This window comes from Rhineura floridana, chromosome 8 (assembly GCF_030035675.1).
Source record: "Rhineura floridana isolate rRhiFlo1 chromosome 8, rRhiFlo1.hap2, whole genome shotgun sequence".
In the NCBI taxonomy this organism is placed as follows: domain Eukaryota; kingdom Metazoa; phylum Chordata; class Lepidosauria; order Squamata; family Rhineuridae; genus Rhineura; species Rhineura floridana.
In genome coordinates this window covers 122,402,551-122,423,806 of record NC_084487.1, presented here as the reverse complement: position 1 = coordinate 122,423,806, position 21,256 = coordinate 122,402,551, and the positions used below count along the sequence as shown (strand labels likewise).

The following is a 21,256-nucleotide window of genomic DNA, read 5'->3' as shown; positions in this document are numbered from 1 at the left end:
TATCAATGTATGGTACAAACTCTGGCACTTCGTATGTCAAGACCTCAAACCATATCAGTTTCATGGTACTGTGTGATTGACACTGAAGCATAGAAAGAATCGTTCAGACTCCAGCAGAGTGAAATACAGTATACAATTCAATATCGTTACAAAAGAAACCTTTAGTCTCAGGTCATGTTTGAGGTTACCAGTGGGGTTCATATACACTACATACAGTTAATATACATTTCATCTACGCAATGCAGCTGTTGCAGCTGGCCTATTGCTAGGGAATTTGAGTTTCCAGTATGATGGAATTGGTTGTGCCTTGAGATTAATAATCACATAGTTTAAAATAAAAACTGCTGTAAAAAATCAGGAACTTGATTTATAAAGTTCTAGGAAATCACAAATGTGCAGTATCTGCTATCCTGATAAGAATGTGCTGATACTAATATTAAACTGAATGTTTCTTATTTTTTTTCTGTTCTCTCCTTCGTGAAAGCCCACTGAGATTTTCTTGACCATCTATATGTATTTCTGAAGTTTTGCCAAAGGCAAGGAAAACATGCAAAATAATTTCTGAAACCGTCCTGAAGGATTCTGAAAATGTATCATCATATTTTGCTTTCCCCCTTAAAAGCCTATACTTGAAGAAGAGTTCAGCTCCACTTTCTAAAGCTGGCTCAATAAAAAACATCACTTGAATCATTTGGATTGTTATGGCAACTGCAACAGTTGAAATTTGTTGAAAACAATAGACAGTATACAACAATGTTATCCACTGGACCTTAAGATTTTTTTCAGTGGAACAGAGAGGGAAGCAGTATTTTGTTAGTCCCTCTCCCCACAACAGCTACCAGCATCCCACTCCCCAAAGCTGCTCCAGAGGATTGGGGTACCCTCTAGAGCAGATGTGTGTGTAGGTGTGTGTGTGTTGGGGACTACAGGGGAAGGGGAATAGTTAAAAATTGCTTCCCTCCCTATTCCACTGACAGAAGCCTTACTGTCAGTTGATGCAACCCATATATTATAGAGTAAGCGTGTGACGGCATCGTCTTATACATGAAAATTCTGTTCTCCTGCTTCAGCTCAGGCATGTTTTAAATCCCTTCCTTTGTCTTAGTCCTGCTATAACTCAACTCTGATATTTTAAACATTTATTTTAAAAAATTATAGAGAGTGTCAACTGTTCACTAGGGACTAGGTTATGTTAGGGAACCCATTTTCACTTACGACCTGAGACAGTTGCCTTTATGAATATTTTAGTGAATCATCTCCAAATGCCAAGCCCCTGATATATACATACGGGAGTAAGCACCATTCTTTCTTCAGCTATTGCAAGCACAGTGATTTCCCCTTTCCTATATGGAATGTGTTCATTTTTCCCGTATGGTTAGTAAATGCCCCACATCTTTTTTTCCTCTCAATACTATTACAATTTTCAATCAGGTTTCTCTCCAATAGCTCATATGGAAGGGATGAGGGAATGGGGGCAGAGAGGTTGTAGGAGAATGAATGCATAAAATAACTATTTTCTTTTTCATTCTTCTGGTGTGTGTTTTTTAAAAGAAAAACCACAATAAAGAAGGGGAAATTAACATCACTTAGGCATCAATGTGTTCCTGTCAGGGAAGACCCCTGAGGCCTTCAAGGCAACTTCTTGACACTAATGAGGCTTATTGCATTCACAATGGTCTGTCTATTCAGTGTATACTGCAAATTGAGAGCCTCAGTCATTACAGAAATGAGGTCAAACTTTTTAGGGTCCTTAAAAAAGGGAACGATTATATACTCATTCCATTCCATGTAAACCTACCCTCACAGGTTTACATGGGAAGAAAGAAAAGGCTACCCATGTCCAAACCTGCCACAATGAAGTGATTCTTAAATAAAAGAGTAAAAAGAAAAAGAAAGAATCCAAAGCTTTAAAATTTAAAAATATGGGAGTTCATGAAATATTGACTAGCTTTACAAAGGAGGGAAGGAGGTTTGTACTTACCAGAATATCTTTTCCAGCCCACTTGCACTCGTCCCTACGGGTATGAGATACAGGCCAAACAATCTAAAGATGTAAAATAAAAATCACTTTAGGTCATTTCATGCTTCAACAATTCAGAATTGTACAGAATGTCCCCAAAATGCTGGCCACCAAGGATCTCTCCCCTTGATCACCACCACTTAAATACTTTTCAGATACAATATCAATATCTGTTTTTGTCCTCATTGGGTTGCTATTGCTATTGCATAGAAGATAATATTCTTCTACATGCTGCTGTTTTTCTTTGTCTTCTGCTGGCTTTCATAGAACCAAAGGCCCTAGAGTCATGTAAATATGGTCCAACTCAGATGTCAAACCAGAAGGCAGGTTCCTCTCAAAATAAGATTTAGTAGATCTTATACAGGCTGGCCTTTTTTCAAGATTACTTAAGTAATTACAGAGTGATTGTGATAATGAAAAACCCACCCTCAATCAGGGAAAATCTCAAGTGAGCAGACTTTTGGGGCTCTTCCAGATCAGGCTTTTGATGTGCACTGCCTTATTCACTGAATGTTGCAGAGTCCTATTCTTAAAATGCTCCTGTTCTTAAAACAAGCTGACATTCTTTAAATGGGAGCTGTCATTGCCTGTCATGTCATAAATTAAAAAGACAATTTCCCAAAGAAATCCTAGAAGGGGAGGTGAAGCACAGCTCTGGGTGGGGCAGTGTACCCATTTGCCCACCCTAGCTACAGGGCTGCTGGATAGACCTATCCACACTTGATAAATAAGTTTCTCATGTCCAGAAGGAATTCCATCTACTGGAACAAATACGGGACAGCCGTTACCCCTGTGCCTTGCATGCAGGCTTCTAGAGGAATCTGGCTAGCCTCCTTGAGAAGCTGAATGCTCAAGTAGATGGACCTGCATCTGATCCACTAAGGCAATTCTGATGTTCATATGACCATATTGGTTCATATGACCATATTGGCTTTGATGCCAATAATTCTACTGAGATTCACAATCATAGAGTCATACAATCATAGCATAATAGAGTTGGAAGGGTCCTGTAAGGTCATCAAGTCCAACCCCCTGCACAATGCAAGAATCCAAATCAAAGCATTCCTGACAGATGGCTATTCAGCTGCCTCTTGAATGCCTCCAGTGTCGGAGAGCCCACTACCTCTCTGGGCAATTGGTTCCATTGTCGTATGGCTCTAACAGTTAGGAAGTTTTTCCTGATGTCCAGTCGAAATCTGGCTTCTTGCAACTTGAGCCCATTATTCCGTGTCCTGCACTCTGGGATGACCAAGAAGAGATCCCAGCCCTCCTCTTTGTGACAACCTTTCATGTACTTGAAGAGTGCTATCATATCTCCCCTCAGTCTTCTCTTCTCCAGGCTAAACATGCCCAGTTCTTTCAGTCTCTCCTCATAGGGCTTTGTTTCCAGTCCCCTCATCATCCCTGTTGCCCTCCTCTGAACCTGTTCCAGTTTGTCTGCATCCTTCTTGAAGTGCGGAGACCAGAACTGGACGCAGTATTCAAGATGAGGCCTAACCACTGCTGAATCTCACCTCAGTTTGTGTTCAATATTAGTTCTTCTGGAACATCCATTCTGTCTTATACAGCAAAAACCCACAGACCCTAATTATGAATTATTCATTTCTTTCAAAAAGCTTTTAGGAATTACATATAGAATAAAACATGATCTCCCAATAATGTCAGGCTGATTCAGTTGGGAGCCTCAGATAATGCAATATGAATGGCAACATGAGTGGATTGTAACCTTCATTTTGATAAAGCAGGGGAAGGTTGGTTTAGAAATATACAGCAGATTAAGGCAAACTTAAGGAAAAAATATACAAAGTTTGGAGCTTCAGTCTGGATTTCAAAAAGACCCTCAGGCTTGAATACGTCTGATAAAAGGCTTGAATAGACCCTTGTAAGACTATAAAATCAGGTTGAAAATTTCATGAGGAGGCTGTCTCAAAAGCTTATGCTTCTATTCCTGGCTAAAAAAGTGCTGAGACAGGTGAATAAAAAGGTGGCTGAGAAAAACAGAATGGATTAACTCGGAGCTGAAAAATAAAAGTGCTCTGATCCAGCAAGGGAATCCACACGCAGAAGCAGGCTTACACACATGAAGTCCATCAGGATGCAGATCTGTATCATTATGCTTACTGGCTGGATGCATCTTTCAGGATGGAAAAGAACGTGCCTCTCACACTGCCACAAAATGTGGTTATGGTCACTGGCTTAGATGGCTATAAAAGGATTACAAAAATTCACGGAGGAGCATTGGCATGTCGACAGCTGTTAATTGTAACCAGAGCTTGGAAAAGTTACTTTTTTGAACTACAACTCCCATCAGCCCAGTCCAGTGGCCATGCTGGCTGGGGCTGATGGGAGTGGTAGTTCAAAAAAGTAACTTTTCCAAGCTCTGATTAACTGCTAGATAGAAACTCCTGGCAGTTCCACATGGAAGCCTTCTGCTGGTTTCTTTTTCTTCTCATTCTACTTTTAGAAGAATACGTGATATCACAACATTTACACTTTTTCTGTTTTTACATTCATACCAGTGGGCAGCGTATGCCTCTTTTGTTCATGCACAGACCATGCTTCCTTTCTCCATGCTTTCAACTAACTGGGACACCGCAATGAACACGCACACAAAGCACCAAGCAGGGTGTATTTGTTTGAAATTATCATGCCACAGGAAATGTTTGATGTACAGGTGCTCGTGCATTTGTTGTACATCATTCTTGCAGCACATAAACTTTAAAAAGGCCTGCTCTGGTATAAAGGGATTTTTTTAAAAAAAAAATTAATGCACAGCAAGATTGCCATCTCTCTTTCCTTCCCCACTGAGCCATAGGTTGAAGCAAAAGCAACAAGCTTGCCATGCAGTTCCCAGAAATAAAATGGCTCAGGTGTGTCCAGCTGTGCCAAACCAGAGCTGAACATGGTGTGGCGTTGGAGAGCCTCCCTCCATCATATAATATGTGGGAAACAAACTGTCTTCAAAAATTAAATAGTTCTGCTTTGAAACAGCCAACTGGTTGGAGTTTTCACAACTATACCAATATTAACAGTACTAATCAGATTTTTCCCCCAATAAAGGAAATCTGCATTAACATTGGTGGGTGGGGTGGAACTGGGATATGTACAAAACAAACACAACATTGTGTGGATGCCCACCCAGAAATGAATGTCTGGAACATTATAAATACACAGTAAATGATAAGTGGGGAAGGACCCTCCATGTCTAGAGGCAGTTTACCTTTGAATACTAATTGCTGAGTATAGCCTGCTTTGGGGTTTCCTGGAAGAATCTGATCAACAACTGTTGGAAACAAGGTTCTGAACTAGATGGAGCTTTGATCTGATTGATACCTGCAGAATCAGACCAAAGCTCCAGGTAGTTCAGAATCACCTTTCCAGCAGTTCCAAGCTAAATGCACCCAGGAAGCTCAAAACAGAGATGAAGGCAAAAGCCCTCGCCCGTTTGCCCTCACCGTCTGTCTAAATCCATCAGTAGACATATGCTCTGTGAATTTTGTCTATTCATGATCAAGGACCACAAGTTGTATGTGAATAGATATGGTTCAGAGACCATGTGTGAATTAGCCCTAAGTTCTCATAACTTAGAAGAACAGTTTTTCCCCCTTGGCAGCACTCTTTTTTTTTTTAATTATTCCAGATGTTTTCTGCATTACACTATGGACCCCACAGAGCATCCAAATAAATAACCAGCTTCCTCTATGGTTGTTCTGAAGAGAATAGAGAATACCCAGCTTTGCTTTCATCTTGATCCTTAGAGAATAGAAAGGAATACCCTGACCTAGTTCAGAGTTAAAGACCAAAGTATTTATTGTTATCATTCAAGCAAGCTAATGTGCCAAAGGTCAATACCAAGTCAGAAATAACATCACTAGTACTGAAACTATATTTCTTTTGTAACAAGATTCATGTAGAGATTCTACACACACACACATAGACACACACATTTCAATTCTTGACTGAAATGGTTGCTCCATTTCAGTTGCATTTTCAACACAGGCTGAACAGTTCATAGAAATATATTAAATGATGAATGTATTTTTATGTTAAAAGGGAAAAAAACATTTTGCTGAAATGTGCATCAGCTTCCAATTTAAATGTGCAACTTCAAATAAAAGTCAGGTCTTCGATCATAGGGAAAGAGATTTTACCCATTCATCATCCCTCGATTAGTGTCCCATCTATTATGATTTATTAATAGCAGGAACATGTTGCGTGGAGGCACGTGATGCCAAGGAAGGGAGAATGGAACAAGGGTTCATGGTCTGTTTATGTAGTCTGCTGTTTTGATCACCCTGATTTTGTTTACCAATGAAAGCTTTAAAAAGGCTGTTCAAAATTTAGCTGTTTTAAGTCTAGGCAAACAGGCTGCAGTTGCATTTGAGTTAATTCTAACTTCAAGCCTCTGAGAAGACATGTGTAGGATTGCACTATAGGACTACATTCTTAAATAAACTTACTAATACTAGAATGAAAGTCCCATTGTATTTTATGGGATTTCCTTCCAAATAAACATGCACAGATCATGCTGCAGGACCACTGGCATTACTTTTGCATTCTGGGGGCTTCAAATCATGACCACAACAATTGAAGACTGCTTCGTCACCACACGGACTGTCCCAATCACACAAAGAACCTCCAGGAGTGGAGCTGGTTTGCTGACTCCTCCCAGAGCTTGGAAAAGTTACTTTTTTGAACTACAGCTCCCATCAGCCTAATCCAGTGGCCATGTTGCCTAGGGCTGATGGGAGTTGTAGTTCAAAAAAGTAACTTTTCCAAGCTCTGCTCCTCACATGATCAATATAATGCAGCATGATTAGCAGATTGTACAAATATTGCAGCCACAATGTAAAATGGTAGCAATGTGCAGGTTTTTCAGTGGTCTCCCACAGCAAGAAAATCAGCCCTTAACATTCTTTTTTTTTATATAGTAGCTCAGCCTATATGGCTTCTGGATGATGAACAGAATAAAATATAGATAGTTTACCTGTACCTGATATTCTTCAGGTAGCTGTCTGCAGCCACACAAGTGGTTCTGCACCTGACCAGACATTTTGGGAAATTTCTAAAACTATTTCGCTAAAGAGAAGACACGCTTCTACCATTGAGCAGGAAAAGTGCCTATGTATACCTGCTCTTATAGGCAGGGCAAAAATAAAGAATGTCAGTCAGGAAGTAGACTTCAGCAGCAGAAAAGAAGATCAGTACATGTGACTACTCAGAAGACCCTTCAAAAAACATCAGTAACAGGTAAACATCCTTTCATTCTCCTTTGAGATATCTGTGCACAAGTGAGAGGTAAAATGCCAAAGCTCTCTAGATATCAAGGATGTGCATTGCCTATTCATATTTAGGATCTATGTAGGATGATCTGGAGAGAGGTGAAAGAAGGAGACCACCTTAGGAAGGAAAGTAAGACTGGAGTACTGCTTATCCACATAGGGCAGAGACAATCTGTTTTTATGGTCTATTGTAAACAAAGTACAGTGTTGCCAGCACACAATCTCCCTTTGTCCAGTGGGTTATGTCATCAGTTGTGAGGTGGTACACTTGGGTTGGGTGTCCAACACAAGAATCAGTAAGGGCCAAAACCAAAATGCTTAATTTTAGAAGAAGTTGTGCTAGGGCTGATGTATGTCTCGAAACATATTCATTGATGTGGAAATCCTCTGGTGTGCGGGAACTTTCTGTAGTTACTCACTACTGAAGGAAATGCACTATGAATCTACCCAGAATCTACTTCCATCTGTACTTAATTTATAGATTGCATCCAGATGAAGTTTGTCCAAATGACTTTAACTGGACTAAGCCCAGAGGAACTAAGTCCTGCAAAAAACATCTCTCAGAGATGGTAAGCCTAGATCTTACTAAGCTACATCTGAACTGTACGCTTCAGCCTACCAATGAGGGTTCACGGGTTGAAAGCTTCTGCATAACCCCAAGCTCCCTTCATATAGAAAAAGAGACAGGAAGAAGACCAGTGTTCTAGTTTAGTTGTCTCCCTAACATGCTATATATATATATATATATATATATATATATATATATATATATATATATGTAGGGATCCTTTTATGGGGAGAATCACATTATGTGAGCAGACCTGAAGCGTGAATAGCTAAGACACAGATTTACCACCACACAAATAACCAGGGCATCATCATAGTCAAGTACCCAAACATTTGACCATCACACCCACAGACCAGCCCTCACCCAGCCTGGGACCCTCCAGATATTTTGGACTACAACTCAGACCCAGCCAGCACAAAGTTATAGTCCAAAACATCTGAAGAGCATCAGGTTGGGAAAGGCTGCCATATACCTAGATCAAAAAGTGGTTAAAAGATTGGAAAAGTGGTTAAAAGTGGTTAAAAGATTGAAAGTACCTTTTGATATTCCTTGATGCTGACTAGGTTGAAAGAAAATACGTGATCTTTTGCTCCAACATAGAGTCTACTTCGCTCCTCATCCAAAAGGAATGTGTGGTAACTGGAACTATTGATCAGTCCGTGGAAAGTGATTATATTGTTGGATTCATACATTTCTGTAGGATGAAAGACAAGATACTTCTAGTTAATTTGATGAACAAAGACCTTGGTTCTAAACAATTTTTTTATCTATTTTGGCAGACTTTCTCAGAATGCTGATGTTACTATGAACTGTGATACTTGATGTTTTAGTTTTCAGACCATTATTTTACATTTGCTGTTGTCTTATTATATTGCAATCAACCTTGTTCTCAGCAGAATGGCAGTTAGAAATTAGCTACTATGACTACTGCTACTACTGACTACTACTTCATGGGGTTATGTTTACAATTTTTCTTACAGTGGAGGAAACTTTAAGGGTACAGGGGGCTCCAAGATGGAGGAGGTGAGATGAATTTTACCATACATTTTCAACCAATCAGAAATTCAGAGAAACAACGGGATATAAAATTCTCCGCATACTTGCGGATGCTACAGACTGTTGGCATTGCATGTGCTTACATGCTCACTATAGGGATTCAAAGGAAAACAAACATTAAATTTAGTTTGTAGGAGTTACTCTACAAAAGTTGAAAAGCAGCACAGAAAACAACAACAATGGACTGAAATCTGTTCAGGATTAAAGAAACAAGAATATCCAATAGGTTGGTCTGTTACTTTCCCATTTGATAATATGATTACAGAAACAAATGATAAGAAATATTGGCATATCCTAGAAATAATATATATATTGGTAAGAAAAGCGCCACTGATAGTGTACTGTACAAGACAATTAAGTATATAAAAAGATAGGATGGTACAAATGTTATAACTTTATGGGGAGGAAAAAATCAAGAAAATATTGTCAGGGAGCAATCTAATCATAGAGACGATATATATTCATGCATTACTTGTGAAAGGGGCAGCATGGAAGGAAAGCGGCTGTGGAGTCACATTTTTATTTCTGCCCTGCAAGTGATGTAGCTTCATCTAGCCCCTCACATGTTGAAGGACAACGTCTGCCACATCAGAAGTTATCCCTCAGCACATGAGGGCTGGGTGAGCTGTGTGACCTCAGGGACTCTGCGGCCCCATTGTCTCTCTTGCCCCTTCACGCAAGGAATGCATGAAGAGGGCTTGTGTGGTGAGGGATTTCAACTCCAAGACCCCTAGTCCAATGCCTTACCTCCACTTCTGGGAGACAGTATACGACTGAATACCAGTTGCTGGAATTCACAAACGGGGAAGGCACTGTTGCTCTCAGCTCCTACTTGCAGGCTTCCCATAAGCGTATGGCTGGCATTGTGAGACTGTGGGCCTGATCCAGCAGGACTCTCCGTACGTTCTTACCCATTGTGTCACAATGGTGTTTTGATTATCTTTCAGATTTTACATTTTGTTCTTTGGAACATAACTATTTGATCAATGACTGCTATCATATCCTCAAAAGGCAGCTGAAGAACACAGCAATGGCACTGGTTCATTCGATGCAAATTCAATCAATTAATTAGTTTCATTGTGTTTATTGTCTAATCTTGATTTTTAGCACCAAGAAGTCACAAACAATACCAAAGGAAAACTCAAATACTAACAAGCCACGTTTTGGGACAAAGAGGGCCTTTTAAACAAGTCAAGGTTTATAACAGAACCAAACCAGGAAAGAGCCCAAAATTATGAATGCTTGAAAATAGCCACTGGAATGAATACTGGTCTTCTAGGCGTAAGGATCTCATCTTAAGGATGGAGACATGCTGTGCACATGACTTGTACAAACGATGGCCACCTGTTCACATAATCATTCACTGCCTTCCTCCATGCTTTTCCCAATTATTTTTTTTAGTGACCGTAACTGTACTCCAGCACTTGCGACAATTAGACAAGGGTTGTTTCTTGAATAATAATTGAAAGATCATTTCCCTCCCTGTTGCACGCTTTTGGTATATGAAGAAAAGAAACCTCTGAAAAGGAAGTTAAGGAATGAAAAAAGGAGACATATTTAAGACTTTAAGATTATGACTAAAATTAGAGACTTTGGGCCAAACTAGACATGACAATAAAAACCATGAATGCATATCCATCTCTTTCAATCTTTTGCAAACAGCAGCTACTTGTACTCACTGACTATTCCAAAGTACAGGAGAGCATTTACTCTTGCCCGCTTTAATGTGCTGCCATTGGAACTGCTGAAAGGACAATTTAACAAAATCCCAGTTAGTGAAAGGACCTGTCCTTGCAGAGCTGATGCAGTGGAAACTGTTCAACTTGTTTTACTGTATTGTAATTTGTGCAGCGAATGCAAAAAAAGGGAAAATTTCCCCTTTATTAACTGTTTTGCCTAGGGATATTTCTGCAAATTTGGTATTGTTCTGTTTAAGGGATGTCTCACCCTCTGTTACCGAAAGTGGTGCAAAGTTTCTTTTTAACAATGCAAATTAGGAAAAAATACTGCCAGTCCTCTGGCTAATGAACTATTTAATTTGTATTTATTTGGCTTGTAGTAATTATCAGCAGTTGTCTTTTATACGTATTTTTTGTGGCTTTTTATACTGATTTTAATCTTTTGGTCTGTGACCGTAATAAATGATTCATTCATTCAACAGCAGCTGAAGTATGGCCTGTGTTGGGCAGGAGGGGCAGACTGATCCTGAAAAATCTACCACAAAGTAACTATTTTCCCCAGCAGAAAAAATTTACAGGTTTTCCTAACAGTTCTGGGAGGGAAATGGTGTGTGGTGGATGGAGGGTTAAACAGCCCCTCCCTTCTGTTGTGGTACTGGCCATGATCAGTTCCTTCCCTGTTGCTGCTGGTATTTGCAAATAGTTGAAAGATGCATTCACACACCTCCACTGACACATCTTGTTTCAGCCCGACTGAAATGGAAATGAAAGTGTCACCAAGAAAGATTGATGCAACTCTATGGAGATTTGTAAATCCAGTAATTGAAAGCTGTCTGCTTTGAATAAAATTGCTTTTGGCAGCAACTTACTGACTTGTTTTTGTGCTCTGGTGATCCTAGTTTGAAAAAAAAAGTAGGTTGTACACAAATCCCACTACTTATTAACATAATTAAAATGCTTCTTGTCTTAAATGAGAACTGGATTTGGTCCAAACATAGTACTGTAGCTCATCCAAAAAAACAGTAGTATATATTAGCTGTATAAGTTAAAACTTGCTTCGATTGTGCCAGTTGTGCTAATTTCCCCATCCTCATTGCTTTGCTTCAGGCACCATCCTCTCATTGTTATGCATCTCCTAATATTAGATAAAGGATCAGTCAAGAAATGAGATTATGCAATCCCAATGGGATTTTACTAAATTGCTTTCCATACTTTCGCATTCAAATATTCTTTTCTTCAGTTTCCAGACTTTTGTTTTACTGACAGCATATCCAGTGGGTGCTTCCTTACAGCTAGCCGATGCTTAGCCTGACTAACAAGTTGTTTTGCCTGAAGATTAGATCTTGTTTCTATAGGTGTAAATTAGACCACTTCTCTGACCGTTTCTTTTGCTCAAAGATATGAAGGAAGGAAGACTCTGCAGGGGCCGAAGAGTTGTAAAATATATTTCTTCCTCCTCTGCTCTACTCTTTCAGCAATTTAGAGACGAAAACATTCTTGGGTACTTAAAAGACCTTAGGCCTCTCACAGGGGTTCACTGCTGGAAGCTCCTGCCTCTTACTGTTTCAAATTGCTGAAGACTCTTCTTCAACTGCTGTACACTATCATTTAAGCTGCAAGCCAACACATGTCTACTCATAAGCAAGCTCCATTGGGTCCAATGGGACTTACTACCAGGTAAATGTGTACCGGATTGCAGCCTTACTCTGTAATAGCTGGCCCTGACCTGGCTAATGAAGTGGGATGTATTAGAAAGATGCCCACAATCTCCTTCCTTTACCAAAAAAAAACTTACAAAAGTTCAGTGTGATATTTAATTTCACAATGGACCAGTTTGTTTTTATTGCAGGACAGCTACATTATTATTATTATTATTATTATTATTATTTATCATTATTTACTACTACTACTACTACTACACTGTTTATATACATGGTACTCTTAAAAAAAATGAGAAGACAGGTACTACTCCATGAGGCCACGTGATCCGAAGGCATATAAGGGTTTGCTGAAGCTAAATAAGGACTGGGCCTAGTCCGTGGTTAGATGGCTGACTGCCTGGGAACTACAGGTATGCTGCCGTGGGTTTCACAAAGAAAGAAAGGTGGGATATAAATGTAAGAAAAGAAGAAAATAAAATAACAAGGAGCTTTCAATCTAAAAACAGGCACAGGGAAGTCAGAGTAAGGAGAAGGAAATGGAATGAAGAGTTGGGGAAGAAGGGAAGCAGAGCACTGGCATTTGGTAGGTATGCACATAGAGTTACATACTTATGTTTATAAGGAATATTGTTAGGAATGTTTAGTGAATACACAGGCACAAGAGGCACGGTACTTCCACTCCCCAACACCCCACCCACGCAAACACATGCGCACACACACACACTCAAGATACAGAACACATGCCTGGGCTCCTACTGGGAGGAAGGGCAGGACATAATTTTAAGAAACAAACAACAGGGGCCACCTGAGAGGTGGAGCTAGTGTTTACAGCGTTCCTGAGGCCACTGGCCTGATCTAGCAGGCTCTTCTCATGTTCTTATGAGGATCATACAGGGGCAAAATCTGGGAGCCAATGCATAGGAGATTAGGGGTAAGATAGGGGCAAAGCCTGGTGGAGTGCTACTCACTGCCTCTGAGCCTAACTTACCTCACAGGGGTGTTGTGGGGACTGAATGAGGGGGAGAGCCTTGAGCTCCTTGGAGAAAAGATGGGATATAAATGTAATAAATAAAAAATGCCAAAAAAGTCCCCTTCACATCTTCAGTCCTAATGATTGAAAGTTGAGTATGGAGCCAATGGGCTGTTGGAGGCTGGCGTGCCCCCTCCCATATATTCGGTAAATTTGTATAGATATTAGCAGAGATCAGGGCCGGTTCCAAAGGGCTGTCAGGTGGGGTACTGGCCAAGGGCCCCTGTGCTCCCCTTCCGTAATATACGGCAGGATTACTGCCACGGATAGCAGGGCAGGAGCTTCTGAGCTGCCCGCCATTCCCCCGCTTCACCTTCCTTTCTCTCTGCTGTTTTTAGTGTCTGCGTGCACTGCGCACGCAGGTTTGCCATCAATCAAGATGGCGGCCGAGGTTTCCCTAAGGGGCTGAAGTTGGTCTTCTTTCCTCAAAATGCTTGCTCTGTTTCAATTATAAAGTCAGTGGCTGCTTTCAGAATGAAATTTGCCGTAGGCCAATGCGAAAGGTCCCACTTCAGTTTCTGCTCAATCATTTCTCAAACTGTATGCAATAAATAATTCAGAAGCAGAATTTGGCTTATGTTACATTGATCTGAACAGCTCACGTTTTTCAGGCGTATTCCAGATACCTGTAAATGTTGTCAAGTCAGTGCAAACTGCCATCGGTTTGAACAGAATTTCTGTTTTTTTTTGGGGGGGGGAAGTAGCACATACCTGAGAATTTATTTAAACAAGTCAAGCTCATGCTGACCTGAATAGAACCTGAGTATTTGGCTAGTCTTCTGTTCTCCTCTCAACTATGACTGTGTCCTACACCAGAGGAAAGGCCTTTAGAATTGCTACCTTAACGAAGTCTTGAAAATATTTCACACTGAGGGACTAACTAGACATGAAGATGTCAGCCTTATTTGCTTATTCACATGCCTGCTCTGATCATGGATAAATCATACCACGGGGATCAAAATTTGTTTAACATCAAATGGAATGCAGGTGAGATCTCCATGACAAGGTGCGCCTGGCACCAACATTGTTATCTTTTCGGCACCAGGTCCAGACTTTCCTCTTCTCCCAGGCATTTTAGCATGTGTTTTAAATTATTTTTATATTGTTTTAAATTTTAAATTGTTTTTAAAATATGTGTTTTAATTTGTATATTTGTTTTAATGTTTTTGATTGCTGTAAACCGCCCAGAGAGCTTCGGCTATGGGGTGGTATACAAGTGCAATAAATAAATAAATAAATAAATAAACTCTCATAGTCTTTTTGGTCGAGCCTACAGTTTGCTCTCCATCAGCAAGACATTAACAGCACCCCCCCCCCCGGACTATGTTTTGGACTATGAGAACATATTGTACCATTCGGATTTTAATGTGTCGTTTAAAGTAGCAGAGGAATATGATGCACAAACCATAGGGTGATTATTAAGACATTTATCATAAGGGTAGACTTGGATTTTCTGTACTCAGATGAACAGAATCAGATGACAAATTTGGGGGGAGGGGGAGTCTAGCAACGATAAGCATGTAGTTGCCAGCACAGTGGCTCATGTGATCATCTACAACATTTAGTATAAATGCTAAGGGCACACAGCCAGAGTTACATGTTGAGAAAGGATGTTGTTAAGTGATCCAAATAACTTATTTATTCCGTGCCTAAAATAGCTAGGCAGTGTTAAATATGACATAGGCTCTGTCCTTAGCTGTACAATCAAAAGATGGACAAGACACAGAGAGTAAGGGAAAGTGGGTCAGTCAGAATGAGCAAAGTAGAACAGATGTGCTTTGAAGGTGTGTTTTAAGTACAGTGAAATGCTCAAGCCATTGCTAGTCTACCTACCCAGCTCACATTTACCATGCCACTGTTCAACCCAATTTTGGGGTTTTACCAGCTCTATAGCAACTCCACACCTCTTTAGTTGTATCAACTGACCTTCCATGTCAAATACCAAGCATTAACAATTCTGTGTCCATGAAGCCATAGTAGGGCATACATTTAATAAGCTATCTTCTTAAAAACAAACAAACACAAGCATATTAAACAGAATTAAGTCGGGTAAGGGGAAGCTGTGTCCCTTCAGATGGTGTTGGACTCCAACTTCCATCAACCCCAGCCAACATGGCCAATGGTCAGGTATAATAGGAGCTATAGTCCAACAAGATCAGGAAGACCACAGGTTCCTCATCTCTGGTTTGAAGGATTGAGCAGGTGATAGAAATATATAGGGTTGTATTCAACTAAGTCTTACTCAGAGTAGACCTATTGAAATTAATGGCTCTAAGTTAGTCATGCCTATTAACTTCAATGGGTCTGGTCTGAGTAGGACTAACTTTGAATACCACCCATAAAGCTTAATACTGAACAGACTAATTAACATACATACAGTGCATACATTGGAATCTTTCTGGAACCTTCATCATACCCTCCCAGCCCAACAGTTGATTGAATTTTCATGGCTTTGGAGGTGGATTGTTTTCTTGATCTCAGAAATCTGTGTGTCTTGCAAGTGATACTTTGTTTCATATATATGCAAGAGGACGTGGATGAAACACACATACTCAATAATCCTTAGGGGTCAGCTATGGAATCATACAATGACAGCAGTCACCACTCACCATGTATGTAGGCAAATAACCATCTTCAATGAACCAGCTGGTTTAGATGGCCTATATCCAGGTTCTCTCCCAAGTGTGTAAGTCTGTGGCATCATACTCCCCCACCCCACTTCAAGACTTTGCTATCAGCACCATTTCCTAGGTTGGTCTGGTTCAGCAATACCTACTTTGCTCTCTGATCAGATATCCAGCACTTTGAGAAAGTGTCCTTTTCAATTATATTGAAGGCCAGCTTAGATCTTCTAAGCCTTCCGACAGCCTCTATATATTCTCAGTTACAGCAGAATTTGGATAGATGTCAGTGGTGAAGAGACTGAAAGCACTGGTGGAGTCTAGAGGAGTGCTTTGCACAGCAGCCCGTTCTGCTCTGGAAATACACTTGACTTGCAATTCACAAAAGAGTTTGGAATTTTTGCTTTGAGTCACAGACCTCCACAGAACCGAGCAAGATGCCAAGTTTCAAGCAATGAGGTCTAGCTCAGTTCTCTGTTAAGGCAAGGCTGGCGAATCAGACATCAAGGAAAATCCATTATGTGTTAGGGTGTAAAACTGGAAGGGATGACAGACAGTTAATGTAATAGCCTGTAGGCTTTGGGAGATTTTCTTCAACATACTGTTTAACCACAAACTTCCTGTGCTATGCACATCATTGCTTTTAAAGAAACTTTGGCTGAAACCAGCTTTTTCTTTCCTTTTCAAGCCTGTGTGTGATCAACATTCATCAGACAACATGCACATCAAATGCTGGCAACATTTTGAGGTGCAGCCCTATTTTCTCACAGGCATGTAAGAGCCAAAGCATTTGATGGATAAAACATATGACGGATAGACTCATATGATGCATCATATGTTTTGCCCCCACAGTCCTGTCCCCCCCTCAGTCTAAATCTGGCAAATGGACTAGCAGATGAGCAGTATTGGCTCTATATGGAATGGCATCCAAGGGCCCTGGACTTGCTGAGACTGACACCTGATGGGGTAGAGAACCTGTGGCCCAAAAGCCACCCTCAGCACCAACTCTGTGGTTCCACTCCTCTCTCTTCCTGTTCTTGCATGTGTCACATGTACACACACACTCATGCACCAGTGCACAAGACGTAAAGATGACATGGGGTGACACAGTCAGAAGAAGACCTGCACGATCCTACAACTTTCATGTACTCCTGGCTCTGCCCACCTTGGGCTGAAGCCTCTGATTAACTTTTCCCAGGGGATAACAGCCCTTCATAGGAGAAAGACTCTCCATCTCTGCCTTAGCAGCAGTTCACACATAAGAACATAAACACTTAAGAAGAGTGTGCTGGATCAGGCCAATGGCCCATCTAGTCCAACGTGCTGTTCCCACAGTGGCCAAACAAATTCCTATAGGAAGTCCACACGCAGGACCTGAAAGCAAGACCACTCTCCTCTCCTGCAGTTTCCAGCAATTGATATTGAGAAGCACACTATCTCCAACTGGGAAGGTAGAGCATACTCATTGTGGCTAGTCGCCATTGATAGCCAATTGATAGCCATTGATAGCCATTTATATCCTCTTTTAAAACCATTCAAGTTGGTAGCCATCACTGCTTTCTGTGGGATTCCACAGGAATGCCATAGTTTAACTATGTGCTGTATGAAGAAGTGCTTTCTTTTGTCTGTCCTGAATTCTTCAACATACAGCTTCGTTAGATCACCACAAGTTCTAGTATTATGACAGAGGAAATACAACTTCTCTCCAATTTCCTCATGACATGCATAATTTTATACAGTGCTGCTTGGAAAAGTTACTTTTTTGAACTACAACTCCCATCAGCCCAATCCAGTGGCCATGCTGGTTGGGGCTGATGGGAGTTGTAGTTCAAAAAAGTAACTTTTCCAAGCTCTGATGCTATCTAAACTACAAAGCCCAATATGCTGCAGCCTTTCCTCATAGGGGAGTTGCACCATCCCCTTGATAATTTTGGTTACCTTTTCCTGAGCCTTTTCCAACTCTACAATATCCTTTTTTGAGGTAAGGCAACCAGAACTGTACACAGTATTCCAAATATTGTTGCACCACAGAATTGCATAACCGCATTATGATATTGGTAGTTTTATTTTCAATTTATTTCCTAATGATCCCTTCCAGGGAATTTGCTTCTTTCATAGCTGCCACACCCTGGATTGAGATCTTCATTGAACTATCCACCAGTTCAGACTCATGGGTTCAGACCCATGAGAGTATATGTGAAACAGATGTTTTGCCCCAACGTCCATCACTTTACACTTATTTCCACTGAATTGCTTTGCCATTTTACCATCCATTAACTCAGTTTAGAGATATCATTTTGGAGCTCTCTGCAATCCTTTTTTGTTTCATTAGCTAACTTGGCCACTTCACTGCTCACCCCTAACCCTAGATCATTTATGAACAAGTAAAAAAGCCAGGTCTCAATTCTGATCCTAGGGGGATTCCATTTTCTAAATCCCTCCATTGGGAGAATTATCCATTTATTCCTACTATTTAATCAATTCCTGATCTACAAGAGGACCTCACCTCTTATTCTATGACTGCTAAGCTTACTTATTTTATTTATTATTTTATTTATATCCCGCCCTTCCTCCCAGCAGGAACCCAGGGCGGCAAAAAAAAAAAAAAGACATTAAAATACATTAAAACAAAACAACTTTAAAAACATTTTTTTAAGAAGCTTTGAAAACTTTTTTTAAAAAAAGGTTTAAAAACACATTTTTTTTTAGATAAAAGGTTTAAAAGCATGTCAAAAAGCAATTCCAACGCAGAAGCAGACTGGGAATCTTTCAGGGTGTGGCAGCTATGAAAGAAGCAAATTCCCTGGAAGGGATCATTAGGAAATAAATTGAAAATAAAACTACCAATATCATAATGCGGTTATGCAATTCTGTGGTGCAACAATATTTGGAAATCTAAAACAAGAATAAAATAATCCAGAACCCTGTTGGACTTCTTTCTGTCAGTAGTCTCATAATTTATTGAAATTAATTAAAAAATCAGCCATGTTCACAGAATACCTGTAATTCTGTTACTGACCTTGTCCCATACTCTGACCTTCATCTTCTGCATTTAAAAGTTTTAAAAAGGCATGGCTGATTTTTAATTAATTTTGAAAGTCCAAATACACTATGTCAATTGGATCACCTTTATCTATATGCTTGTTGACGCTCTCAGAGAATTCTAATAGGTTGGTGAGACAGGACTTACCCTTGCACCCTCTGCTTCAACAAGGCTTGTTTTTCTATACGCTTGGTTGTTTTATCTTTAACAATACTTTCACCTGCTATTTCTGGACAGACATTGCCAAAGTTTACGTTCTTTTTTGTTCTTCTCATTGGATGAGACTTCTGTTTTTTGAAGGAACCCTTCTTGCCTCTATTTATAACTATACTGTACCCAGCATGGATTTTAACCATTCCACTATGTCAAATTGAAAATACCCCTCATGCCATTCTGCTGCTTCCCATAAGCTCATTTCAAAACAAAAACTTACAAAACTTATAGTCTTGAACTCAGAAACGCTTGCTTAACAACCCGCTAAGTTTTTATGGCGATACATAAAACAGTCAGAGAATCCAGAGTTCAAAATCTAAAACAAGAATAAAATAATCCAGAACCCTGTTGGACTTCTTTCTGTCAGTAGTCTCATAATTTATTGAAATTAATTAAAAAATCAGCCATGTTCACAGAATACCTGTAATTCTGTTACTGACCTTGCCCCATACTCTGACCTTCATCTTCTGCATTTAAAAGTTTTAAAAAGGCATGGCTGATTTTTAATTAATTTAAGAAAATTAATATCAGAGTCTATGATAACTGAAGCATGGTCAATAAAAACCAACTGTCAGTGTTCTAAAAGCCAGACTAACAGCTGTTTGGCTTGGCTAATCAGGGGGCCACACCCATACTAGACATTTATACCACTTTAAACAGTCATGGCTTCCCCCAAAGAATCCTGGGAAATGTAGTTTGTGAAGGGTGCTGAGAGTTGTTAGGAGACAGAGCTTCAGTGACCAGAGTAGTCAGCAACAGTCAGCCCTCTTCCCAGAGAATTCTGGGGATTGCAGCTCTGAGAGGGGAATAGGGCATCTCCTAATGACTCTCAGCACCCTTCACTAACTACACTTCCCAGGATTCTTTGGGAGAAGCCATGACTGTTTAAAGTGGAATAAATGTCTGGTGTGGATGTGGCCAGGGACAGCTTTGGTTTAAATTTGGGTGGGAGACTACATGTTTCTGCTGTAGAATAAAAAGGTGGGGGAAACCCCCCAAAATCATGATACTGTTAACAATGTTTTCCTTTTGGAAAGGAAAGGGGCTTTCCCTCTGCCCAGTGCCCACCCACCCAATCTCCTCCCCTTCCCCTACTCCTTCAACTCCCCCCTTCCCTCCACCTTCCTGCCCTCCCTGCCCCTCCCCCAAGTCAGTCTCACCTGTCCTAAACAAAATTGCATGGGAGGAAATCCCACTGTACTCAATAAGTATGCAAATTATCAAACCTGACTTTCCCATCCCCTCTCTCTTTCCCCTCCTCCCTCCCCCATGGTCAGTTTCACCTATCTTAAGCATGATTGCATTGGAGTAAATCCAACTGAACTCAAAAAGCATGCAAATGACCAAACCTGCCCTCCTCCCCCTCTCCCCTTTCCCCCTCCCCCCTCCTCCCTTCTGCCCTCCCTCTGCCCTCCTTCCTCCTCCCCCCATGGCCAGTTTCACTTATCCTAAGCATGATTGCAGGGGAGTAAATCCCACTGAACTCAATAAGCATGCAAATGATTAATCCATTCTCAGCAAACTTGCACAGGATCCCATTCCATTTCCTCCCAGATTAAATTCATGAACAGGCAAAAAATCCTTGCAGTTTAAGAACGTACCTATAGCCAACAGATATTTCTATCAAACTTTTAAAACCAGGGAAATTGGGCAGCTATAGTGAATGCACCAGGGGGGCAGGAGATCTGACCTCCTCTCGGAGATATTGTACTGCCCTACAAAGTTGTCAAAATGCAAACACAATTTGGGTTGGTCTTTCACAGACCAATCCACTTGCTGTGTAGCTTGGAAGAATCTGTTAACATGCGTCTCTGAGCATATGGTGAGTGGTGGCAACACCTGCAATCAGCCCAAATAACAGAAACAAGACACGCGCTGTGCTGTTCTTGTTTTAACAGGGAGGAAGCAACAATCAAGTAGAATTATGAGTGGACGGTCCCATATAAATACATCATTATTGCCTCAATAACAAGTTGCAGAATATACATGCAAAAAAAGCGTGGGGCAAACACAGAGACCATGCAGTGAGCAGTTTCTTGCAAGTTCTGTGCAATAAATTTTGTTTTCACACTCTCTCAAGAAA

General features: G+C 40.5%; 1 protein-coding gene across 1 annotated transcript in view; it reads right to left on the bottom strand.

Moving 5' to 3' along the window:
* Nucleotides 1-21,256, bottom strand: part of SEMA3A (semaphorin 3A) — a 332,620-nt gene that overhangs the window by 152,344 nt on the left and 159,020 nt on the right. The window contains exons 3-4 of the mRNA XM_061582314.1: nt 8,407-8,564; nt 1,982-2,044 (exon numbers count right to left, since the gene is read on the bottom strand). Coding sequence (XP_061438298.1) covers nt 1,982-2,044; nt 8,407-8,564 — 221 coding nt within the window. The remainder of the gene's footprint in view (nt 1-1,981; nt 2,045-8,406; nt 8,565-21,256) is intronic.